The sequence below is a fragment of the Anolis sagrei genome, chromosome 2 (genome assembly GCF_037176765.1).
Source record: "Anolis sagrei isolate rAnoSag1 chromosome 2, rAnoSag1.mat, whole genome shotgun sequence".
Taxonomy (NCBI): domain Eukaryota; kingdom Metazoa; phylum Chordata; class Lepidosauria; order Squamata; family Dactyloidae; genus Anolis; species Anolis sagrei.
Window position 1 is genome coordinate 144,392,327 of NC_090022.1, and position 27,559 is coordinate 144,419,885.

General features: G+C 39.7%; 1 protein-coding gene across 4 annotated transcripts in view; it reads left to right on the forward strand.

The window, feature by feature from the left end:
* RAB11FIP4 (RAB11 family interacting protein 4) overlaps positions 1-19,516 on the forward strand; it is a 207,247-nt gene extending 187,731 nt beyond the window's left edge. For all 4 annotated transcript variants that reach the window (XM_060763967.2, XM_060763968.2, XM_060763969.2 and 1 more), the window contains 9 exons: positions 1,685-1,720; positions 2,851-2,950; positions 3,500-3,603; positions 5,055-5,195; positions 6,057-6,138; positions 8,347-8,484; positions 10,716-10,874; positions 11,713-11,856; positions 12,310-19,516. In XM_060763967.2, the coding sequence (XP_060619950.2) occupies positions 1,685-1,720; positions 2,851-2,950; positions 3,500-3,603; positions 5,055-5,195; positions 6,057-6,138; positions 8,347-8,484; positions 10,716-10,874; positions 11,713-11,856; positions 12,310-12,426 (1,021 nt within the window). In that variant the 3' untranslated portion in view covers positions 12,427-19,516. The remainder of the gene's footprint in view (positions 1-1,684; positions 1,721-2,850; positions 2,951-3,499; positions 3,604-5,054; positions 5,196-6,056; positions 6,139-8,346; positions 8,485-10,715; positions 10,875-11,712; positions 11,857-12,309) is intronic.
* Positions 19,517-27,559: the final 8,043 nt, after the last annotated feature.

Below are 27,559 nucleotides of genomic sequence, written 5' to 3' on the forward strand. Positions count from 1 at the left end.
CTGCTCAGAAGCCATGTTTGTGTGAAGCATTAACTTCTTATCTTACACATCTCATGGGCATTGAACTCCATCAAAGGTTCCAAAGCAAGTTCAATCCATGCTGTGTTAAATCTGGAAAAATATCACGACTCCTTCTGCAGCACTGCAGAATGAGTCATTCTGTGCCGTCTCTGGCTTTCTTTTTTCACTGAACAAAAGCCATTGTTTGCTTCTACAATTGGGAACAAGAATAACCAAGCTATTCCCCTATCATCCTTATAGCAACATTTAAATCAGTGGCATCCACTCTGGTGCTCTCCAGATGTATTGGACTACAGTTCCATAAGTTAGCATGCCCAAGGCCTAGCTTAATGGGAATGGCAACCCAAAACATTTGGAGAAACTCAAGTTGCATATTCTTGTCTTAATTGAAAGCATTCGATGGATTATACAACCTTGCAATTGTGAGCTATAAGCTGTGGGTTCAGGCAGATTGTGATTATTTATTTTACCATATGTCCATCTACGTCAGATGTTTTATAGTTTATTGGTTTTAATCTATTGTTATATGCTATTTTAGTTATGTATTGCATTTTGTGAGACATTGAATTTTGCCATTTACTTTTTTGTGAACTGCCTTGAGTTTCCGCAGGGATTGAGAAAAGCGGTATGAAATGAAATAAATAATAGGCTCTATTTTGATATACTTTGATATATTCTCTTTTCTGTAGTTGAATAGAAACATCATTTTCCTTGGACTTTATCCATTTTATACATATATGCTAAGTATTTTAGCTTTGCTTTTTTTCTTGTCTTACCTATTTGTCCCTTTGCCATTGCAAAATCTTTTTTTTGGTGGGGGGGAGGTAATGCTCAATGAAGCCACCTCCCCATGAAATGCAACATATATATGATCACATATAAAAGGAGGGAGAATTTCCTGCTGCATAGTTTAGAATCTGTTTTTGGAATTCTTGCTTTCTCCTAAGAAATGCATCTGAGATTTCTTTCATATCCTGAAAGCCTGTGTGGCAAACATTTCAAATCAAAATACCTCTTTTACATTATATAATGCATTCTGAGGAATGCCGGGACTTGTAGTTTAGTCAGAGACACCAGAGGAGCTCCCTGCCTGAGGATTCTTAAAGCCCCTTCCTTCCTACCAATTCCAGGATTCCATAGGACAGAACCATGGTAGGTGAAGTGGAATCATAGCACTATGCCTGTGTGGCATTGAAAAAGTTCCTGGTCTTTGAATGTTTATCTCTTTCTGGTGCAGGGAATGGGAAACTGAAGGTCCTTCACAGATTGAAATTCCAGTTCTCATTTGCCCTTGTCACCCTGGCAAAGGATCATGGGAGAAGTCTTGTGTTGCCTCCTATAGAGCCACAAGTTCACCAGCCCTGTTTTAGTGATAAATTCATCCATTTTCTACTTAGTATGGTGTTTTACTTCACATTGTGTATGCTTGAACTATAGAATTGTGATGATGAGCACTAACATAGATCCTTTGAAAAGAGGATTAGTAAATTCCTAGAGGAAATAAGACTGTGAATGGCTACTAGCTATGAAGGCTTTTTGGATGAGAGGCAGTCAACCTCAGGATGTCATTACACTGGGGAAAGGCAGTAATCCTTTAGTATTACATAATCATAAAGGACCAATTGGAGATTAATGTGTTAAAAATCCTTTTTTCTTTTTCCAGTCCAAACAGAAAAATATCTAGCACTGCTTTTGGGAGGTAAGAAACATCTTTTACTTACGTTCATCTAATGCAATTTACAGTCAATGATCTTTAAATGCAAATATTCAAACACTTGACTTTGTAGAAAAGAGTTTTGTGAGTTTTGATTGGTAGTTAAATTAAAATTGTATCAGAAGCTACTCAGTCTACTTTTAATTCAAAGAGGGACAACTGTATCCCTCAAATTGCTTTACCATGGCTCCTGCTGCACCAGAATCAGAAGGCAACAATGCAACAGTTGAAAGGTTTTTTGTCTCTTGATATGCCTGCTGGGACAAATTGTTGAATTTCTGATTGTCCTGAGCCCTTGTATGTCACTTCATGAGAATGTGAGTCCTGTGAGTGTTTCTGCATTCTGTATTACATCAGTTACCATCAGTGATTGGAGAGAAGGGTGCAATTGCACTTTCACTTAATCATAGGGCCTAGCTACACTACAGTAGAATCCAGTTTCTGAATCCAGAAATCTGCTTTGTACTGGCTTATATGGTGGTGTAGACTCATATAATCCAGTTCAAAACAGATAATCTAAATTCAGAAACTGAATTATATGAAGGTGTCGATCTATCCATAGTTGGGCTCTCCTAGCTGGGAAAGTGCTTGTGATGTTCTTGTTCATTACCTTATCTTAAAACTGGACACAGATGGCTCTCCACAATCATTGAGTTAAGCTTCACAGATTTGAAGGCCCAAGGCATACCTCTTTCCAAAATCAGAAACTCGAGTGGGGTGGGGGACCTTCTTGGCATTTGAAAGGTAGCCAAAATGAAGTGAAATTGTCCTTCTCCATAGCCTGTAGAAGATATGAAGGGCCCTTTTCAATTCCAAAAAAGATTTTGAATGTGAACGGCATGGATGTGAGAGTTGTGGTTCTCTGAGGTTCACTGTAAAGTATAAGTGGCCCACAAGAGTAGGCATCGCTGAACCCTGTCTTAATTTTTTTTACACAGACTGAAGTTCCTAGGCAGTTTCACATTTAAATACTGGCATTGATTATTTGGGTTTTATTTCTTCCTTATCAGTGTTGACAGCTTTCCCCACTAGCAGGAAGTGGCAGAGCCCCTTTGCTTGCTTTCCAGCTGCCTTTTCTAAGGGTTAACAGCTTTCCTTGTGTCTTTCCCTGACAGACAGCTGTTCCACAGCAGCAACTTCAGCAGCAGTAATGGCAGCACAGAGGACTTATTTAGAGATAGCATAGATTCATGTGACAACGACATCACAGAAAAGGTGAGGGGTCCTTGTATAATGGTGTGGAAAATTGCCAGTTCACCAGAAATATTTGTGAGTTTACAAGAGGGGTTGTGTGATCCGTACAATTTTGTTTAATGACGTAAAATATTTAAACCATGTAATACAGTGGTTCTCAACCTGTGGGTCCCCAGATGTTTTGCCTTCAACTCCCAGAAATCCTAACAGCTAGTAAACTGGCTGGGATTTCTGGGAGTTGTAGGCCAAAACACCTGGGGACCCACAGGTTGAAAACCACTGATTTAATTCATTCTGGTAGTGGGTATTCACATAACAGTGTATGAGTGAACTTGCATATGTACATTTTGATACTGCCCTCTCTCAGCCTCTCAATATGGTGCACTAGAAATGCCAGATTCATTGTGCAGCATGGATGTTGATTATGCCGGTTGTGGATGATGAGCGCTGTAGTCCAACACAGGTGAAGGTGCCATGTTTGAGAACAGTAAACAAACTGACAACGTCTCACTTCTTCAATTTCCCTCATTCTCATAGGAAAAATATTTACTTCCTCCTTTCTTTCTCTAGGTGACTTATTTAGAAAAAAAAGTAACAGAATTGGAAAATGATAGCATGACAAATGGTGACCTGAAGAGCAAACTGAAACAGGAGAACACACAGCTAGTTCACAGGTAAATTTAGCATTCTGCCCACTGTTGCCTCTCAGCCTTCTCTAGAGGCAGAGCTTATTATGACAAGCACCAGAGAGCAAAAACTTTGCTGCTCCCAAAGCGCTAATGTTCAGTTCAGTCTCATATAATGTTGCTGGAAATAGTCATGACCAAGAAGAAAAGCTGGCAATTCCCTCTCTTCCCCACCCTTCATAATCCCTGTTTAACAGGTAGCTCAACCAAACCAGAGTTTGAGGAGCTCAGCTTGGACTAAATTGCAAAAACCAAGGAGGGCAGAGTAAAGTGTACTGTCAAGATGATCAAGTCCCTGCTTAAAAAGAAGAGCAGCGTTGTCTTAGTCGACTAAGGAACAGAAAGCAAATACTGGCTAAAATTGCAGGATGAAGAGTTAAGGATGGGAATAGAAGTCTAAATCCTGCCCGCTGCCCCAGGGTGTCATTCAGAAATTGATTGCTACTACATAGTTTGGTGTGCCAGCAGCTTTTTGTGGTTATTGAGTGCATTCTCCAATCACCAGTAGTTGCAGCTCTTCATTAACTTCATTTGCATTTCACCTTTCCTCAAATATGTCCAAGGTGGTCTACATTGCTGTCATTTCAATGTTTTCCTCAGAATAATCTGGATGATCCAGATTCAAGTCCCCCTTCCACCCTGATTACTTTCAGGGTGGAAGGGGGACTTGAATCTGGATCATCCAAGTCCCAGTCTAACAGTTTTGCAACTAAAGGCACCTGAAGCAAGAATAGAAATAGAACTGGACTTTACAAGCAATGGTCGGAAAAGTCCTCTTTTAAGAATACAATTACAATTCTGGGGATATTTACCTATGGGTAAAGCCCCATTGAATTCAGTAAGAATTATTTCTATGCAAACATCCATGGGATTGCACTGAAGAGATCCTACACATTTTGTGGGATTCTGAGTTACAATTTTTAAAAATAACCTTTCCAGACTCTGGCTACAAAATATAGTTAAAACACACGAGGGGAATATCATCCAAGTTGCAAGAAAATCCAGCAGGATATAGGAACCAATCCTAGTTTTATGTAAGAAATAGCCTAATGTATAGTACAGAAAAGGCGGAAGAGATCCACAACCTCTTGAAAATGTGTGACAAATATTGTTGAGTTGAGCTTTCACAGAAGCCTTTCTTTCTCCAGATTTGCTGCTTCTCTTATCACACATTTTTCTTTATGCTGTTTAAAAAAGAACACAAACACATTTGGGCTTGCTATCTGTAAGATGATAATGAATGGAGTCTTTTGAATGATCAGGAAGCAGATGCAGGGTCCTACATGGCATAATGCAAATGGCTGTATCATAAAGGAACAAATCCTATTTGGCCTGCTTTTGGCTGTTGCCACATCTAGTAGTTGCTATAATAATTGGACGTGTTATTTCCATATGTATCAGTAGAATTGTTGCCTAAATAAGTGACATGGTTTTGCTAGAGTCCATGAACTGGAAGAACTCTTGAAAGATCAAGAGACATCAGCTGAGCAGACTCTGGAGGAAGAGATAAAGAGGCACCGGGAAGCACACAGCAAATCTGAAAAAGAGAAAAGCACTGAAATTGAACTACTAAACACAAGGTAATGTATATGAATATGCTGCCATTGCCTCATAAGAATGCCCTGTGAACCAACTAGTTGCCAAGGTCAATGCTATCTCTGCTGTTAAACCATTTTTCTCTCTCAATAGGCTCCCAAGTCACATCCCTCAGCAAACTACCCTTTGTTTATTTTCCAAGCATCCTAAATGCAAGATAGGCAATTATGGCCAATTAAATGCTATGAGAAACAATCTTTTTTCACTTCTTAAACTAGCATCTCTTCTAAAATGATGCTACATATATCGTTTAGGTTGACTCTTACTCTCCAAGGTACTGGAGCACATTCGCTGCTTTGTCATTATAGATTAAATTCACATATGTACTTTCCCAGCAACTTCCCCTTTCTCCATTTATTTGCTATAGTAACATTAAGGCAACCAGTGTCTTGAAACTATCAAGGCTTCTCCATATGCAGAAACTCATGCTGGACTTCAGTTTCCCGACTTAGTAGAAAACAGTAACATGAATTTTGCACATATGAGTCCCAAATTGTAAATAGACTTTGAAAACTTTGTGGTTTCAAAGACTTTCTTGTAATGAGAAGAAAACTAATGACATTGCTTGCTGCTACCTTTAAGAAGAAATGTCGTGAAGAATTACATCCCTCCTCTTTAGTGGCAATCTAAGAGTGTAGATTTGTTGATTTCTGATTCCCTCTGAAGGAGGAAACTGTATTTCAAAGTTGTGTTGGCCTTTCATAAACTTTTGAGAACCTGTTTCTTCATCACCATCTTGTTTAATGTTGTTTCCAGCTCATGAGAGAAACACTTTTATATGCTGGCAATACAGATGGACAATTTTGTGTACAATCTTTCACTATTCTTTTTCCTTCACTTCCAAGGGTTCAGGAACTTGAAGAGGAAAACTGTGAGCTCAAAACTACAGTCTTACGATTGAAATCACAATCTGAGAAGCTAGATGAGGTAAGAAGACTCTTGAATGCTTGGTGTGTGGCCCCCTTTTAAATCCAGTCTATAACATCCACAAAGCCAATGCTCACTTTTAATTGCCACAAGCCCTTCATTACTTAATTCAAGGTGGGCTTGCGGGCTCTTTGGGTCAGTTTATGTGGTCCATTATTGCAGTGCTGATGTAAATATAAAAGGGACCAATGGAAGGATTCTTTGGTTGAATGGTAGAGTGCTACCTATTATTGATTTGTTGGTTCTTGTGCAGGCTGTCAATCTGTGAATTGAAGACTTTGAATAATCTCATTCAAAATTTGCAGGTTCTGGTGTGTTTGTTTCTCCTGTAAAAAAAGTTATGTCATTTACCTCTGTTCCAATTTTTTAAAAAAGAGAATATAATGTGCAGAGTATAAAAACCTGGTCTATAAGTTAACTAAGACTTTACGTAGTATCTCACATTATTGCCAATTTCTGGTTTTGCTTTCCATTTTTCAATTCTTTTTATTAAAATGAGAACTTGATAACTGCTTGGAACGGTACAGGGCTAGTGGGGACAAAATAATTTTCTTTTACTCAGGTTGATTGTTTCATCTGTATTTAATGTTTCAAGGTTCAAATTAGCAAAAGGGGTTCTTTAGAGTTCAGGATGTTGTCTTTCCATTTGTAACAATAGTTAAGTCAGGTTTTTTTAAAAATTAAGGTTTCTAAAGGGTCTATATGAGACCCTGTGGTTTGAGCCTGGGACTCTTATTTATTACTCAGCTCAACAACAACAAAATCTTGGTGTCTTGGTTTTTAAGCCTGTTCCTGGGGTTATTTGGAACATGGATTCAGAACATTGCATTGGAAAGCCCACATGAGCTCTAGTTTCTCAGATGTGTATCATGATTTTCTTTGAGTGAGCAGATAGCTACTGATAGAAAGCATATGTTTATGTATCTCACAAACTAAAGCTGATAGGAGAAACTAATGCCACTTTTGGAAGCAACAGATCAAATATAACCAGAAACAGGACTAATATTTGAGGCCCCAAAATGTGTGTTGATCAGTGTTATCCATTGTGCTGATTGTATTTAAATCATGCCTATGGACCAAATCAATGTCCTTCTCAAAAGGTTTTTGCCCATTAGGCTGTGTGTTCAAACATCACGGTCTTCCAAGCCAAGGGAGAAGGGTCATAAATTTGTGGCATTGCATGGAGAGGTTTTGTAAAGATTTGCACATAAATGTACTCCATAGCCACTCCGAAAAAATAATTCTGGATTTGCTAGCAACAGCTTATGTTTGCTGAATAGTTCGAAAGCAAGAATCAGAAGTGTGGCTACAACTTCTTCTGTCACTTGGAGGACAGGGGATGGGTACCTGGCTGGTGGGGAATGCTCCCCTTAGAATCTCCTTGATCTGTCTCCAAGCTGCTGGAGCAGGCTTTCCCTTCACAGGCTGGGAAGGGTCAGCCTTTATAGCAGAAAAAGAACAGCCATGTGACATCTTTTTTACTGATTCAAATCAGAAGATGGAGCTAACAATTGAGGGGGAGTTTGTTGGGGCCTTATCGACTCTTGCCCTGTTTTAGTTTTTAGTACTTCATGACAGGCTTGTCACTCAGATGCTGTGATGATATGATAGCCTGTAGGCGGTTGCTTTTTGCAGCAGAAAATGGCATGAAATTGGGAAAGGATGGGCAGGCTTCAGGCTTGCAATGGAAAAGTCACTTTTTGAACCACAGGGTTTTTGGCTTGGTGTGGTTTTCTGAGAGTTGTCATCTGAAAAAAGCAGCCTGTCCATGGACATATGCCACTCAGGATATTTCAGAAACTACAGTTGAGATCATGGTCCTTTTCTATACTTCTGAATCTGTTGTCTCCTCCACATTCTCAGCAACCTGCAGTTTCTTTTGCTTTTAGCAGGGTATGCAGTTTGATTAAACACTTGAGAGTTAGAAATCCTTGCCATTTTGCTACAGTTCCCTATCTATCCCCCATCCATTCCTAGACAGTGTGGAAGGAAGCACACTCTCAAATTCCTAACCCTGGAACAAGGAGTATGCCAGGAAGGACCCATGCAGTGACAGTTTTTTATAAGATAGAGCGATGATTTTTCATTTTATACTAGACCATATTAGGACATATGTTTCCTATACCCTTGCGGCTGGGCAGTATCCCCCCCCCCCCCCCAATGTTTATTGAGGGGCTCTTAATTTACCAGTGTTTTCTCTTTCTTCAGGAGAGGCAGCGAATGTCAGACCGATTGGAAGACACCAATCTGCGGCTCAGAGATGAAATGGATTTGTACAAAAGAATGATGGACAAACTGAGACAGAACAGGCTGGAATTTAACAAGGAGAGGGAGGCTACTCAGGAGGTGGATGAGTCTTCTTTATTTATTTTTTGTTATAAACTATTACTTATAAAAAGTAAGATTTTATAGCTCAGGCTGAACATTACCATACATTTTCATGTGACACAGATATTTGGCATGATGTGAAAGTGAAATAAAAATTATTTGTTTAAAACTTGAGTAGAAATGCATCCTGGTGCTATTTTGAAGTAGGAGTTGTCAGGAAGTGGCAACACTTCTCAAACTGAGCTTATTGAAATGTCTACAAATTGTGAATAGAGAGATTGTGAAACATTTGTTAGATCGTGAAACATTGCTGTTTTGGAAAGGTTCTGTTTTCTACTGTTCCAGTTGCTTTCCACTCTTGTAGATGCTCTCAGTGAGTTGTATTTATTTAGGCAGACCATAGGTTTGTTGGCCTGTGAATTGACTTGTAGATCTATTAATTTGTTGTAATTGGGTGTTGTTTGCTTTTAAGAATCAAACTTGGTGTCTCTGTATTGTTGGTTTTAGCTATTTTAGCACCATTTGGTAGAATGGTAAAATACAAACTTAACAAACAAATGAAATTACAGCCACACACACAAGTTTCCTCTGAAATGCAATGAAGGCAAAACTTGACTTTCTAAAGATAGGTGAATACCTACCCTTTCGTCTCCAGCTCATTTTGGAATGGGCCCAGTTCATTGTTATATGAACATAAAAACCTTTGTTCACTGGTCTCTATTGGCTTGTCAAATCTTGTTTTAGCTAAGTTATAGGGAGGCAACCCTTCTCAGGACTATCTGAAGATGCCAGTTGCTTCCACAGCATGCACTCTGCATGTAATTGGAGTTTATTTTAGGCTCCAACCTCAATTAACTTGGCTAAGCTCAGGCCCAAATCCAAATTAAGCCTGGAAGAGCCTATCCTTCACTTTCTTCACTGGCAAACAGCAATAACTAATGGTTGCAGTATCAAGGAGGATAATGATGTTACTCTGCAGTGGGTTTTAGCATAAACTTTAAAGGGCTATCCAAGATACTGAACTGCTTAAAATTCAGCATCTTAGATTAAAGCTCATAATGAATTCATCCCCCCCCCCCCCCCCAAATCAAAGACAGCCTTCTTTATCACTACTTTCCCCCTTTTGGCTAGCCAATAACTCTGGCAGTAGAAAACCTTCTATTGGTAGGGATTCCTGCACATCCACTGACAAATGAGACTAAATTGCTTTCTCTGCATGCTAATGGGATTTTCCTTAGCCTTTTAGGCGAGTTCTGCACTGCCCTTCCAACCTGTCAAAAGATAATATTTAGGCAACAATGGAAACCATGATGGTATATGTTGACATTATGGTGTGTGGAAAACATACTCCCCAGAACACAGTTCTGAACTGATACTTGGAATAAAAAGTTTATTTGAGAGTGATCCAAACCGAGCCAAAATTAACTTGAAACATTTCCCGAACTAGCATAGGGAGAGCTTAACTAGGCCTTCTGGTCTCTTCTTGTTGTAAACCTCCAGGTCATTTCCAACTTATGACAAGTTTAAGGTGAACTTGTAATTGGTTTTTCTGGGGTTGAGAATTTGTGCCTTACCAGAAGTCACCCAGTGGATTTCGATGGCTGAGTGGGGGATTGAGCCCTGGTCTCCAGAATCATAGTCTTAACACTCGAACCACTATGCCATGCTAGCTTTCTATTTTTCTATAATTCTTGATCGCGGACACATTTCAGAGCTTTTCTATGGCAACCTTTTCCAGCTTGCTGCCTCCCAGAGGGTGTTGAGGACTACGGCACCTACCATCCATCTGTGGCTTGCTTATTTATTTATTTATTTATTTATCTATCTATCGTGTCATCAGCAACCAGACATTTGTATTACATTTTAAACAAAAACAAACAAACAAACAGACATTCTCTGTGGCTGAGAATGATGGAGTTATAATAAGAGGGCACCAGGTTGGGTGATAGGATAACTGAATTTAGGCATCACATCATTTCACGTGTAGATTTGGTGAAGTTTAAAACACCTATTGGTGCCTTGTGCAAACTGAGCATCTGCCAGAATCCTTTGCAACATATCCAGGTTCCTCAGTCATATAGAGCATCCATGTAGAAAAAGTTTGTGAAATTCGGAACCCCTCACTAGATTCATTAAGATGTCCTGGTTCTATCAGACACGTTCATCTTCCTTAATCTGTCCCATTGGCTTTAAGGCCCAGATTTTGAGGTTTTGCTTCAATGGCCTTTTGTATCTCCCTTTTTGTACAGCTTATTGAGGATTTGCGAAAGGAGTTGGAACACCTGCAGTTGTATAAGCTCGAATGTGAGCGGTCTGGACGTGGGAGAAGTTCTTCCTCCAGTTTGAGCGAATTCAGTGCAAGAGCAAGGGAAGTGGAAATGGAGCATGAAATTAAGCGGCTAAAGCAGGTGAGTTCCTACTGGGTACAGAGTAAGTAAGCAGCAGAGGAGCTCTTTTTTTCAGGAGCAGGGTATGAATGACCATTGGCTAGAGTCCAACATAATATTGCCTACCTCAGAAACTGATGTCCTTTTCTTCATGGTTAGAAGCTTTCAAATAGTGCCTGTGTCTTTAAAATATTATATATATTCAGATGTCAACATAACTTAGATATTACTTTTGAATCTCCTGCTGGCTGCAAGAGAAGGTATTGATAAACAAAAAAAGCAACAGAGGCAGTGAGGTGGGGTTTTCTGGGAGATGGGAGAATATGCTCCCATGTTACCTGTTACAAATGTTATACCCAAACACATTCAAAACTTTGCATGTTAATATATTCATACTGGAAATTTTCAAATAACTGTAGAGAATAGCAAGTACTACTTTCCTTATATTTAACCTATGGCCACTTCTGGAAGAACCCTAATTTTTTAAGGACATGTACCTAAAGAGAACCGTAGTTGATAGCTGTACCAGTTTAACTTTCATCATGTATGTTTTCAAGTTATCTGTTGGCTTATGGTGATGCCATGCATTTCATAGGGTTTCCTTAGACAAGTAGCACTCATTGTTGATTTTGCCAGTTCCACTTAGCAAGGTGTTCTCCCAGTATAGCATTTTATTTTGCAAAAGGCAGTCTTTTGTATGATATTACATATTACCCTATGAGCATCAGACTTGCTCTTCTGTACCCCTAAGAGAAGACATAATCATACAAAGCCCCTTTAGTATTATAAAAGGGAATTGTTCACTATTTAGTCAGATGTGAAATATGCTTCCTTTCTCATCTCCTTCCTCTCCTTATAGGAGAATCAGAAGCTTCGTGACCAGAACGATGACCTGAATGGACAGATTCTTAGTCTCAGTCTTTATGAAGCAAAGAACCTTTTTGCAACACAGACAAAAGCCCAGTCGTTGGCTGCAGAAATTGATTCTGCCTCCAGAGATGAGGTAAAGTGCTTAACAGCAATCTTTTCCAGCTAATTAAATGAACATACTGGCAGTGCAAGGGGAAAGAGAGAGAGAGAAATCTCAGTGACCAGCCTCCAAAAAGTTAAGGAGACGAGTAATTGTAAACTCTAAACTTTGAAGCCCAGTTTTAAGTACTGCTGGGCTTGCTTTGACAGATTCAAGCACTGCTGAATTTGCTTTGACAGCATTGATTTTGTAGTAGCCAACATGTGGAGTGTCCCATGCATTAAGAATGGCCAGATTACTAATATGTTTGCATCTCCTACTGCTCAGTGCAGGAAGCTTTCTTGGAGATCTGCAAACTATGTTTCTGCCATCTTGTCCACTTGCTGAAGGTCAAAAGTGTAGCTGGGGTTTTGGCTTGTTTGTTTTTATTAAGGTGGGGTGGTTTGACCACCTTTTAATATAAGCCTCCCTTTTTCCTTTTTCCAGCTCATGGAAGCCCTTAAAGAACAGGAGGAGATCAACTACAGACTCCGCCAGTACATGGACAAGATCATCCTAGCCATTCTTGACCACAACCCATCCATCTTGGAGATCAAAAACTGAAGATCTAGAGTCAGAAAGGGAAACCAGCAGAGATTTGCATACCTGATGAGATGCCATGGGACCCAAATATCACTCTGCTACTGTAAATGAACCTATAAATATATATATATTATATATATAGAAAAAAGAAAACCTTGTGTGGACGCACAGGGCATGTTTATATGATGTTTGTCACATTTTGTCTGTGAATCATATTTTGGCTAGGTCAGGTTCATGCACTTTCACCACTTGGAGGTGTTGTGATGGGGTAGGGAAAGACTGTTACAGTATGCTGATGACATATCTATGTAACTGGATTTGCACTGTTTTAGATACTGGACAAAAATGACACTACCTCTAGAGATGCAAGGATAAAAGACAATGGATACATATTTAGTGCCAATTCTCCTCTTCTCCCCCACAAACCATGCTGAAGTTCACCTCTTTATCAGCAGTGATTCCCTCATCTTCTCAGAGATGTGTTGCCACATCCAGATTTAGTCACTGGTGCTGGGTATGTTGGTTTGGGGGTATTTCCTTTTGTTTTCCTGGCAATCTGCTGCTGAACAAGCAGGAAGATCAATGATATCTGTTTCTTCATAATTACTATGTGTATGATGCAAAAGGGGAAAATACAGATCTGGATAAATTCTTTTGTTTTTTAAAAAATGCCTTTGCTTTCTTTCCATAAAAAGCTTTGTTAAAATACCTAATATATAGGATTACTCTCACACCATGCAGTTGTAGTGCTATGGTCCCTCCTTAACTGCTATAACAACATCTTAGGGTAGTTTAAGAAAGGACATTTACAGTCCTCAACCTGGGAGCTCCTTTGGCACCACTGACCAAACGAAAAAACCTCCCAGGATTCCACAGGATGCAGCCACAACACTTAAAGTGGAATCATAGTGCTATAACTGTGTAGTGTGAAAAAAGATCTAAGTGGCCACAAAACTTTTACATTGAGTGTAAAAGCACATATATTTACTAGTTTGCAAACGTTCTACCATACTTCTGAGTTGCACAGCTGTTTGTGACATATCTTTCTAGGCTTCATGTTTATCAGCTGTCACAAAAGCAATATGGCTAGAACAGCTTTCCCCAGTCTTGTGCCTTCCAGATATGTTGTCTTACTAACTGTCAGAATCCATCGGCTAGAATTCAGGTCCCAGAATGGAAAACAACTGTGGCCAATGGAGACTTGTAGCCTGGATGGTGGATTCTAGATAAGTGAATTCAGCACATCTTGAAGCACTGGGATGAGGAAATACTATGTTGACATAGATTTGGTTTTGAACTGAGTGGTGTGTGAAATGCAGTCGGACTTTGGCTACAAGACACTCATTGTACTGTTACAATCTTGACAACCTTGTATTAAAGTGTAGAACCTACACAGAGGGCTGCTGGGATACCCTCTTAAAAAGCTGCACACCAGAAGTCCTGTACCCCCTTCTCCACAAGAGGAAATCAACAGGCTGAGGCTTGAGTTTTTACAAAAAATGGTGACGGGGTTGTAGCATTTCATCCCAGTGCTCAGAAGAAGTTCCTCCACTGGTTTATGACCTGTTTTGCATTTGTTATCAATCCAATAATTAAGAAAAATAGCAATTGTACAGATGTTTGCCTTAACTAGTTTCCCAGGGACCTGGGGCTAAACTCAATTCTGTGCTTTATTTAAGAGCAAAATTTTAAAATTCTTCACTGAAGTTTTGGAAGAAATGTTTGTTTACACTCCACATTATTTATTCAGCACAATAGCTCATTTTTTAATGAAAGTCACAGCAAAATATGAGAATTGGTTGCAAGTGTGGGCAATCAGTTGGGAAAAACTTGGTCACTCAATGCGGGCTGCATAGTAATCTTTGGCAGAGCTTAGAAACGCTGCATTTTTGGACTTCAAAAAGAAAGCTACCGAAGTTCTCTGTGTAGCTTCAAAAAAGTAGCTTCTAATCTGAAGTCACAACTACTATCTGAAAGCATTTACTGAGTCACCCTGGTTATTTCTATGTTTTCTTTTCCATTGTTTTTAAACCACTGCTTTCTAACCTGCTCATCTGTTTGTTTAAGTTGTTGTCAAATATATCAGACACGCTCACTATAGCAGAGAAATCACTAGGAAAGAATAAATCCACAACCTCAGTGGTTGAAATGTTGCTTTTTCAATTAAAAGCTGCTTCACATACACACGACATTCTATGTGGAATTGCTTTCTATGTAGGAAATGGCAAAGAAAGTTGCATGTGTTTTGTTGCATGCGACAATCAGACACATAAATGTTTGTTTAGTGTTCGTAAGAGGGAGAGACAAGTTATCCCAAGCAGGTTTTATGCCATTTGCTATTTGCGGTTCACATGCAGAAAATTCCATAATGTGTAAAACAGCAATACAACTTGCAGTACAAAGTTAAAATATATCTTGTCTTTAAACAGGCACTAAATTTGACGTGTACAAATTATTCTAAGTCTAGGAACTGAAGCTACAAAAATAAATAAAAATTGACTCACTCAGTATTAATGTTAAGCCCTTAAACAATGGTTTAAAAATCAGGGCTTTTTATAAGGTGATTCTAGATGTTCCAGTAATATCTGTTGATTGGCTATAGATTTACAAATAATTATTCTCAGTTATTTACCAATATGGGGTAAATCCTCTGGAGGAGGTGGATCCCCTCTTCTTGGATCCCTTCTTTGTCTAAATTATGTTGCAGAAGTAAACAGAGTTTAGGATAAGCAGGGATGGGTTTTTGTGTAAATGGGTGAAAACCGTAAGATTACTAATGTTTTCTAAACTTAGTTTGCTAGCAACTCTGTATCTAAATTTGCATATGATGACATTTGAGTCCATGGTCTCACATTCATTTCTGATCACAGAGACAGGGAGGTTCCTTTCCAGCACTGTTCCAAGGATGTTCAGGAGACTCACAAAAATCACTAACATGGACTAGAATTCTTTCTCATCCTACTTTTACCTTCTTCCTCCTGTTGACAACAAAAACTGTTTGACTGAAATGCCTGAATTCAGCTGGTAGTGCTGAATAGACTCACTGAATCAATGAAACTCACATCAGTGTGACTTTCCAAGCTCTTATTGATTTAATGGGTGTACGTTATTGGGACTAGCAACTATATTTTAGGCCTAAGTGTTAAATGTTTATGTTGGCTTTTGACCGGTCACCTCTTTGGCCCAGTTAACATTCTGGAGCGGATAAAATTATATGTCGACATTATTTTCACTTTCCATTCCATGAACAATTTGTTCTAACACTTCATGACTCTTTGGGAAAGGTAAAGATGGATACTCCCAACTTTTCAAGTGATTAGATTTTAACTCATGAAGTAGGTGATTGCATTGACAGGGCTGCAGGTAGGATGAATATCTATGTTTGATTTGATGACAGTTTTAACAATATGAGATGTGTTCTTTATAAGCTGAAAGAACTGGGCATGTTGTAATGTGCAAAGTGCAGAGAAGTTGAAAGTTGAGAGAAGAGAGTGAAGAAGGTAAGCAGGAGGCAAGAAATCGGGGAAAACTGAAGGGGAAATGTGTTAAGCACAAGAGTTAACTGGTGTTGGAGGACTGTGGCATGGTTTCCAAGGTTGTGCGGAGAAAGATTTTAAATAGTTTGGATTAGCATGTGTTGTACAGAACCTTAGGTTAGAGCAACTTGCTGCTACCTAGCACTCTTTGAAATGCTTGACTACAACTCCCAACATTCCCCTCTTGTAAGCCCACAAGGAACATGGGAGTAGTAGCCCAATACATTTGAAGATGACAACATTGGGTTAGAGTTCCTCTGAGCACTAGAAGGTGTTGAATGATGATTTCTTTGAATTCTCAGCCCAATAAATTTATGTGCAATCATCAATAAATGGGCCTTCATAAGTAATGTGCCAATGCCTTTGGCTTTATGTATAGTTATCAGTGCCAGTGATGTTGCATACAAACATGGGTGATATGTCTAGTGACTAACCATCTTCTTTGAATTAGTGCCTTTGCCTTGAGGCTGCCATTTTGAAGGAATAGTATCTGACCTGCTTTCAGATTTCTGCAAGCTATTCCCCCCAAATATAATTTCCAAGTCAAGGACTCGGATCAGCAATGAGTGAAGTCATCAGGTGTATAGTATGTGCCGTGCAGTACAAAGATTCAGATTTCTCTCAGCTAAGTACATATACCACAACAAGTACATATACCACCATAGCTACAGTATTAAATAGATCACCTTTCAGCCTTTTCTTCTTCCAGCTAAGAACTTTACTTCCTTTGGTCATTGTTCACATATATAAAGATGAGCAAATCTCAAAACATCCTTAGCAAATTTCCCCATACAGATAATGTTCTTGTCTAAACATTGCTTCTTTTAAATAGACATACATAGGATTGCCCTGTGAATCAAGTTCATGAAATGTTACTTTGTGTCAGGATAGTGAGAAATCCGTATCTGTGCCTAGCATGGTCAAGAAAAAGGGAAAAATCAGTCAAAATGCCAGCCAAAATATTGAGGCTTATTTACTTTTCTAGCAGTAAGGGAACTGTAGAGTCATCTAGGTGCTTTCATAAGCTAGCCATTTTTAAAAGCAGTATACATAAATAGTCGGATGAAGTGGGAGATGTAAGAAGGATTTTCCAACCCTTTAACATGGAGCCAATCTATTGGAGAGTATAGCACATATGTATGTGTCTTTATTCACAAAGTGGCCTTAGGTAGGATTTCTGCTGTTGGCTGAGTATCCTTCATATACCACACACTAGGTTTGTTGAATGATTCTGTTATCTTGCTTCAGATTGTATTGAATTGGCAAAATTCTTGAAAATTATTTTTACCACCAGTCTGGTTATATTAACAATGTCATCGTGAAGTAAGGGAATTATATGAGTTTGTAATTCCTCTGTTATTTGAAAAAAGCATATTGGGGGATGATAATTTTTTGCCACATACGTGTCATCAAATCCTTCTTTCTGACATATCATGTGAACCACCTGAAGCAGGATAGTGGCAAAGGGTACTTACTTACTTACTTAGTGGCAAAGAGTATTCCCCATTCATTTGGATTTGTAAACCAATCCACAATGACAATTTCAATATAATTCACATGTAAACCTCAGCAAGAAATGCAGTTTCAAAACTGATTATCCTTATTTGGAAATAATATTTTTTTCTGTTCCTGCCATTACCAAAATGGAGAGGGAAGGGCAAGAGGGAGAAAACAAGACACACTTGCTTGAATTAAAATCCTCCAGGGCAACTTCACACTCTTCATTCTTACACATACATGCGGCCTTTTTAGTCCAGGTCTACGGATTCATTTACAAGCATCAAGTTGTGAAAAAAGGGATTAACAATGAGCTCAACTACATTTTTCATTTTCCATGATCTGGTGGCTTGCATATTTCAAAGGGGCTGTCCAAGGTCCTGACCTTATTTGAGGAAAGGATTCAGTACCTTGTATGGTTACTTTAAAGCAGTGTTGTCTACCCTTTGCTCCTCCAGGGATTTGGGACTTTAAGTCTGAGAAGCCCTGATCAGCTTGTCCAATCCTCAGGAATTCTGGGAGTTAAAGTCAAAACACCCAGAGGACCAGTGGCTGGATACCACTGCTATAAAGTTTGAAATAAAAACTGGAGCAAATGAATAAAACCATCAGCTGACAGATTCTGGTTTGACATGAATGTTAAGGAGGCAATAGGGTAGTTAGACAACTCCCAAAAATAGGGACACTAGAACTGTGGTGCCTGAAAAAATGAAATATAGGAGTATAGCAGCTATTTCTATATTATCATATCAAATGGGAGAGAACCTCAGGGAACAATATTCATCTCAGCAGGGAGATAAGCAAAACCAAGCCCATTGCTGTTTCCCTGTCTACAGTGGTGCAGACTTAAATGCATTTCACTAGTATATAGAAAGTGTATATATATAAAAAACTACAAATATAACACAAATGTTAGGTATGAGTGGCTCATTTGGGCAAAATTCAAAATGTGAATTTTAGATTTTAATTACTTGTCAGAAACTGGGCAACCAAAAGCCAATGTTTGTATCGGTTGCAGGACACAGAGAACAAATGTTGGGAAGGAGTAAAGACGAACAAAGATTTGGTAATTATTTTAGATGTTGACACTGGTGTGAAAGTAGTCATCAATCCAGATGAGCACATGGTGCCACCCTTTTCACTTGGGTTCTAGCAAAGACATGAACAAGACATGGGAGAAGAATGATTCAAGCAACCAAACATTTTAACAAACAGTCACAGCAGGGAGAATGGGAGAATTTTTGCAACCTTTCCTCATCAGGATACGCTCCTTCATCATTGCTCAATCCCACCTTGTAAAATTATCACTTTGGTCTTTTGAAGTGAGCAGGAGAGTTAAAAATAGCTGCTTCAATCTATGCTACAAGGCAGGATGTACACTGAGCTTTCTGTATATTTCAATACTGAAATATACTGAGAATTGCTGTAAACGTTTAATGTGAGAGCCATTAGTTTTGCTTTTTTGCACCAATTGTACCTATGAGTAAGGGTTTGAGGTTTTTTAAATTGTTTTGCATGATTATAGTTTTAGTATTTGTGCCTTCAACTTGACTATGTACAGATTCCATTTTTCCACCTTTGATCAGCTATTTGCCACAAATTTTATATATTTTGAAGGTCATTTATTTGTTCGTTCTTCTTTGTTCTGGCCCTGCCTTCCCTCCCCAGCCCCAAAATATACTGTAAATCTGTATATATAAAATAGAACCAAGTTTGTATTCATGTGCCTCAATAGGATGTAAAAAGAAAAATCTATTCATTTTTGTACAGTACTTTTCTTTTCTTTCTTGCTTTTCTTAGAAAAACTACTTCTTGTCCTGAGTATTTAGCAAGTTTCTGAATAAGTAGTTTATTTGTCTTCTTTCGGAATTGTTGTGTTGAATGGATGGAGTAATTATCTCTCTATCTGTAAGTCTTTTTGTAAAAGCTGTCTTGTCTGACTGTCTCTTTCTCTTATACACACACAGACACACACACACATCTGTGATCTTTCCTGGTTTGTTGTTATTTATAATGAGTTGCATCTATTTTGTCCACTTTTAGAATCTGGAACAAATTAAAGTGATGGCTTACCCTAACCAATGCATGCAGTCTGTTCACTTTTATGAGAAAATTAGCTACTTTTTCAGTTCAGTTGAATAGAAGTTGAATCTTTGTTAACTACAATTTGTGTTTTGAATTGGTTCTCCAATCCATGGTCTCTTGCCCATCCAGCAGTGTGAAGATAACCAAAACTTTGGAACTGAATTTGTAAAGTCACTACTTACTGTTTTTGTTTTGGCATCTTATGACTTAGGCCCTTCCAGACAGGCCCTATATCCCAGGATCTGATCCCAGGTTTTCTGCTTTAAACTGGATTATATGAGTCCACACTGCCAGATAATCTGGGATAAACAGAAAACCTGGGATATAAGGCCTGTCTAGAAGGGCCTATAGTTAATTACTATGGATAATTACAATGGTAAAAGAATGTAAGTGTGGGCAGCCTTTAGTGTGATCTGGGAGGCCAAAACTGGCCACTGGACTTGCAGAGATGACCCACCATGGATGTAGTCTCAGAGTAATTCCTGTGCATGTCATCACTGCACAGTCAACAATAACAGAACAGTAAGTAGTTAAAATGCTAGAGATGCATTTGTGTGTATGTGTGTATACACAAACATGCAGATACATACACAAGCATGTGTGCAAAACATGTGTGTATGTGTAAAGCTGAGATATTTAATCAAACACATAGCTATGATATACCTATACATCTAAGCCAGCACTCAAACTCACCTTAAAGCTTACTCTACACAAGCAGATCAGTATTTTTGTCTGAAGTGAATGTTCAAAGTTATGAGGGCAGTTGCCTCAAGTAATGATACGTTCTGCCTGTTTCACCTCCCAATCAGTGTACCTATTTCTCTCACATATCAGGAGCCCTGTTGCATTGCCTTATGCCTGTCTTGCCTTAGAGTAATCAATTCCCTCCACTGATACCCCTTCTGCGCAGCTGAATAAAATCCCACATTTTCTGCTTTGAATTGGAATATATGGGACTGTGGACTCAATTAACCCAGTTCAAAGCAGATACTGTGGGATTTTCGGCCTTGATACTCTTGGGGGGGGGGGGGCGTCCATGCAGCCCTATATCCCAGAATATCAAGACAGAAAATCCCACAATATCTGCTTTGCACTGGATTATTTGAGCCCACACTGCCATATATCCCAGCTCAAAGCAGATATGGGATTTTATTCAGCTGTGTAGAAGGGGCCTAGGTTATATAGCTTTGAGGAAGGGCCTTGAGTGAAACAAGTGACCCACTTGGGATCAGATCTAATTCAGCTGGAATCTCTATTCTCCATCTAGGACACCCTTGCATTTGACTCCAAGTTCAAGAGATCTTTCATGACCCATCACTCCAAGAACAGGCCAATTTAAGAGAAAGATTTGCTCACAGTTAGTGTCCCTTTTCTCAATCAGTCAATCAATTAATGCTCTGACCAATGGTCATATGCATTTACACCAACAGAAACAACATCTAACAAACATCTATACAAAACACGGAAATCCAACAGTTAAAAGTAGGATGCAAACAGGATAAAACAGAGTGTGCAAAATATACATCATGAGGTGCAGCAATGCAAGTGCATTGTGTGCTAGGAACTGCACATTTACCAGTAAGCCAATATTAAAGATCAGTTATGTGTAACAATATCTAACCAGCATCTATACAAAACACTGTAAAATTCAACAGGTAAAAGCAGGATGTAAGAAGGATAAAATTGTCCCTTTTTTGGAAAAGCATCTTAGAAAATGTCCCACTACCAGTTCATTGATTTTGAAAAACAATTGCTAGTTTTACACTCAAAATACCATCTCTATAGCTGTCTTCCCCTCCACCTTCTGGGTGAATGATAGGACCAGACTACCCACTGTTTCATCACACCTCTTGATTTATTAGCATGAACTTTAAACCTGGAGGTTACCAATGCATTGCTGATTGAAATAAAATTATCCATAACATGCTTCAAGTCGTCTCTGGTTGCTTCTGGGTTGAGAGAATCGGCCGTCTACGAAGACGTTGCCCAGGGGACGCCCGGATGTCTTGCAATCCTGCGAGGAGGCGCTGAACAGATTGCGCTCTGGCACCACGAGATGCAGAGCCAATCTTAAGAAATGGGGCTACAGGGTGGAATCCTCGGCATGCGAGTGCGGAGAAGAACAAACCACTGACCACCTGCTGCAATGCACCCTGAGCCCTGCCACATGCACGATGGAGGACCTTCTTGCGGCAACCCCAGAGGCACTCCAAGTGGCCAGATACTGGTCAAAAGACATTTAACCAAATACCAAATTTACAAAATCTGTGTGGTTTTTTTTCTTTCTTTTTTTTTCTTTTTCTTTTTAATCTCTGTGTTTGTTTTGCTCTGTTAGAATTGTAATACAATGGTTACTGATGACACGATAAATAAATCCATAACATAAAATATGCAATACTGCTAGGAAGGAAAAAGCAAGAATATTCTTTTTTTATATTTGTACCTTTGGAGGAGTCGGGTGTTACCCAACTCTTCATTGAAGAACCCAAAGAGAAAGTGGGGAAAGGACGGAAAACCTCATAGAATGAGAGGCCATCCCAGAAGACAGGTTAAAGATGGTAGGGAATGAAGGACAGTTCCCTCCGTTTTCCCCCTGCCCATCTGATGAGACTCAAGATCTCTAAGAGATCAGGGTTCAAATCCCACCTCAGATATGGACAAGTCACACACTCTCAGCCTCAGACAAAGTCAATGGGATAGTTCCACTAAAGAAATCTTACTAAGCAAATTTGATGGCACGTGTACATTGCCGTAAGTCAGACTAGATTTGGAGACACATAACAATCACAATGGTTCCCAGTTGGACAGAGAAGCTAATTGTTCCATCCCACTTTGGAAGTTTTTCTGCTTTGGATGACAACTCCCAAAACAGACAGTGGAAGATTCTGAAAAGGCAGATAACCATGAGGAGGTAAGTGTCAAGTATCAAATAATCCTGGACCTGTGGACTTTGAAAATTAAATTCTTGCTGATAAATATTAGAAGTTAGGCAGTTAATTCTGTGCCATTAATAGTTACCCCGACTTTGCCTACTTTGTTGGCCATGGACAGTCATTAAGTTACTTTGGGCAAGTCACATGCTCTCAACCTCAAAGGAATGCAAAATCTACTTCCTGAACAAATCATGCCACTGATCATATTTCTCATATTGAGCTGAGGAATGGTGGTTCCCCACCACAAGGCTAATGGAAGATGAACAGCTACGGGTGATTAGGTACAGAAATAAAATCAAAGTGCTCACGCATGACCTATTCTCCTTCCCCTGTAACGTAACAGAATGGTGCAAGTAGGCTAATAACAGGAGAAGAAACCACTCCTTCAATATCTTCACCAACACAAGGTATCAAACTAAAGTAAAAAAAGTATCCAAATGATCACTAATACAAAAATTAACCCATGCCTTGGCACTGGATTGCTGTTAACACTTGGTCACATTGCTAACAAGGGCTTCAAAAACCATTGCCCTTATGGCAGAAGCTCAAGCCACTCCATTACACCCTTTGTCTCTCCTTCTGTTGAACTTTGAAATGTGTTTATAAAAGTGTTATTTTAATATGTTTGTGAATTCAAATAATATATTCTTTATTTAAAATGTGCATCCTCTGACATTTGTACTTCAACAGGAACCACAAAGTGCATTATAAAATTAGCTAAACAAATTATTTGTTGTTGTGTGCCTTCAAGTTGTTTCTGACCTACAGCAACGCTAAGGCAAATGTTTCACAGGGTTTTCGTAACATGATTGGAACGGAAGAGGCTTACCCTTTCCTTCCTCAGAGAGTCTGACTTGCCCAAGATCTCCCATTTAACTGCCAAAGGGTCAGACCGTTCCCTCGTTGCAGGCACAGACTTCTAAACTACACTCTAAAAGACAAAAGATAAGTTGCCAAACAAAGCTCCAAGGAGAGCATTTCCACAAAAAGGTCACCTCTGCACCCCCAAATCGTTTTACCCTCCTAAGATCTGAAGACCAGACCAGAGTGAAGGCATCCTGTGGGAGACCCAACCAACCCCACACAATCTTTTTCTTCGTGTAATACTCATATCCATAAAAAGTGTTATTATTATGTAGTGAGTTACGGTATTACTTTAATTTCTTCGGAGGGCCTGAGCATCAGATATTATTATTATTATTATTATTATTATCATCATCATCATCATCATCATCATCATCATATACATAACAAGATTAGTGCACAGCAAACAAGATCACTATGCTGTCCTTTTGTATTTGATCACACATTGGACACTTCCCAAGTGTCTAGAACTGTGTGATGTATCAGTGAATAATGTGTGCAGATGCAAGTAGGGTGGCCTTTTGCAGCTGACAGATGTTAATGTTATCAGTGTCAATTGTTTTTAAGTGCAGGCCAAGGTGTTTAGGCACTGCACTCAGTGTGCCAGTCACCACTGGGACCACTATTATTATTATTATTATTATTATTATTATTATTATTATTTGAAATAAAAGATTGGTGCAGACAAACAAGATCACTATGCTGGTTGTTGTGTTAAATCATGTAATAAATATTATTATTATTATTATTATTATTATTATTATTATTATTATTAATACCCCACTTTTTCTCTCTACAAGGAGACTCATTTACCACTACAAAACAGGTCACTTCACTTTAGAATGGAGTCTGTCCGGCCTTCCTGGATCTGTGTGCTTTCCTGGTTATTCTTCTGTGTCAGAATGCATCCTGTGTAATTGACAGACTGTTATAGCAGTCAAACAAAGGAAAATAGACCTCACTACCTCTGAGGATGCTTGCCATAGATGCAGGCGAAACGTCAAATGCCTCTAGAACATGGCCCTATAGCCCGAAAAACCCTACAAGATCCTAAAGGAAAATACTCTGAATATTTGAGTATTTGATGCAATTACCCCAACTGGTAGCCATGCTGGTTGGAGGCATTCCAAGACTTTGTAATGGACAGGTAGTTTATAGGGAAGAAGATGGTGCTTCTGTTAACCATTTTGGAAATGGTGAAGTTTAACCATTTAAGCCACATCACAGCTCCCAAACCTCTTTGCAAAATGTTAATGTTCAAACTTGACATTGTGTGTGTTTTAAAAGACTATGCTGCTTTTTTAATGTTATTTTTAGAAATTATTCCAGTAGGTGGCAGCCTGAGATCTCTGTTGGATTTTTGAAGTTTAATGTTTAGCACAGTGGCAAACTTTAGCAAGGATAAGATTTATTTGAAAGATAAACTGCCACTTCTAATGGCTCTTAAATACTTTTTCTCTTGGTCAGAAAAAAAAATCAAGGAGCTGTAAAGCAGCAAAGGTGACACGTAATCACCATTGAGAATCTAGCACATCTGGAGAACCTCTACAGCAGTGTTTCTCAACTTGGGGATCAGGACCCCTGGGGGAGTCATGAGGGGGTGTCAGAGGGGTCACCAAAGACTATCAGAAAACATAGTATTTTCTGGTGGTCATGGGGGTGCTATGTTGGAAGTTTGGCCCAATTCTATCATTGGTGGGGTTCAGAATGCTCTTTGATTGTAGGTGAACTATAAATCCCAGCAACTACAATTCCCAAATGTCAAAGTCTGTTTCCCCCAAACTCCACCAGTGTTCACATTTGGGCATATTGAGTATCCATGCCAAGTTTGGTCCAGATCCATCATAGTTTCAGCCCACAGTGCTCTCTGGATGTAGGTGAACTACAGCTTCCAAACCCACGGTCAATGACCATCAAACCCTTCCAGTATTTTTCATTGATCATGGGAGTTCTGTGTGTGCCAAGTTTGGTTCAATCCCATTGTTGGTGGAGCTCAGAATGCTCTTTGATTGTAGGTGAACTATAAATCCCAGCAACTACAACTGCTAAGAGACAATATCAATCCCCCCAACTCCACCAATATTCAAATTTGGGCATATTAGGTATTTGTGCCAAATTTGGTCTAGTGAATGAAAATATATCCTGCATATCAGATATTTCCATGACTATTCATAACAGTTGTAAAATCACAATTGGTATTTCATCACAGTGATGAAGTACCAATTAAAATAATGTTATGGTTGGGGGTCACCACAACATGAGGAACTGTATTAAGGGGTCATAGCATTAGGAAGGTTGAGAACCACTGCTCTACAGGCACCAAAGTCCCTCAATCCAATATGAACTGACATCTCAGGCAGAATGTAGGCCTGTGACTGACCATCATTTCTCTCCTGCACAATTTTTAACGTCCTTCCCTGATGAAGAAGCCAGTGAGGCATTGAAAACTTGCCTGATACATTTTATATTGGTCCAAATCAGAGTGACGTCCGTGACCACGCTAGCTGAGGGATTATATGAGATTCAGCCCAAAAATGTAAGACAGCCCATCCAAGTAATTCACAGTACACAATGCAGTTCATGCAGACAGGGTGGGCTGTGGGCTTGGAAAGCCAGAACATTGTAAGTGGATACCACACCAGCTCTCAGCTCCTGGCACACCCTCAGGATACAACTCCTTGCACGAGGGTTGAATGAAAAGTAATGCCTCCACCTTCATTACTTGGGTTTGGATAGGAATATTGAAATAAATCAAATGCAGAAATAATCCTTAGAATGTGCTCTTTAACTTGCTTGAAATTTCTGAGTGATACGACAATCATCCTGAATCAATCTGTCAACCTTTGGCTTGTGAAACTTGGTGGTTGCTATCACAGGACTTCCAACTCTTTGTTTGTCACGCAAGTTACAACATCTTTAAACTTACTCACCTAACGACGCACAGTACCCACGTCAATACAATCACCATAAACAGCTTGCATTCTCTGATGAATCTCCTTTGGAGTGACACCTTCTGCTGTCCAGAATTCAATGACTGCACGTTGCTTAAGTCGCATTGACTGACTGTCTGCGCAGGGTTCCATACTTCGCACTTTAACACAACCTTTCAATGCTAAGGCTTCTTGCCAAAATGGAACTGTAGAGGAGAGTCAACTGAACAAGCCAGTACCTGCCACATACCAGTACTGCCATCTGTTGAGGAGTTACAAAGGTAGAGGCATTACTTTTCATTCAATCCTTGTATAAAGAAGAGTCGGGTCCACCATGAGGTCCCAGCCAGTAGATTTCAGTCCCATCAATACTGTCAAACAAGGCAGCTTCACTATATTAAATGGTCAGTGCGGGCTTGGGGCCCTTCCAGACAGGCCCTGTCTCCCAGGTTCTGATTGGAGGTTTCTGCTTTAAACTGGATTATATGAGTCTACACTAGGATAACGAGAAAACCTGGGATATGGGGGTGGTCTAGAAGGCCCATTAGGCCACCATCTACACTGCCATATAAAATCCAGATTATCTGCTTTGAACTGGATTGTATGAGTCTACACTGCCATATAATCCAGTTCAAAGCAGATAATCTGGATTTTACAGTGTAGAAGGGGTCTCATTGAAGTCTACACCAAGCTTGGGCAAACTTGGGCCCTCCAGGTGTTTTGGACTTCAACACCCACAATTCCTAACAGCCTACCGGCTGTTAGGAATTGTGGGAGTTGAAGTCCAAAACACCTGGAGGGCCCAAGTTTGCCCATGCCTGGTCTACACTGACAACATAATACAGTTTGTTGTATTGATGACAATGCAGGTCGTTCTTAATGGCAAGAGACATTTAAAGACCTGGCCTACAAGGTGGGCTTTGCCACTCCAGAACTGTAATGTTCAGTATGTATATTTGGGGGTCTCTTTGCCTTTTTCTCCTTTCAGAAGGCCACTCTATTCCCCTGAATTAAAATGGCGCCTCCCCAGTCTTTCCCCCCAATTTCTCCTTCAGGTGGGATCTCCCGGCTGTTTAGGATGGACGCATGGACCGGACCAAGATGCGGAGGGGGGGGGGGGTTGTCTGCGCGCCTTTCTCCTTGCTCCCAAGGACAGATGGGTCCAGGCGAGGGCGCCTCTTCCTTCCTCCTGGGAGGGCCCTCGGAAAGGGCTGCGGCAGAGCCCCCTCTGCCCGCTCGCTCGCTCGCCTCCGTCCGTCCCTCCCTCCCTGCCTTCCACTGGCGGCTTTTCCCTGCTGCTAGCCCGTCA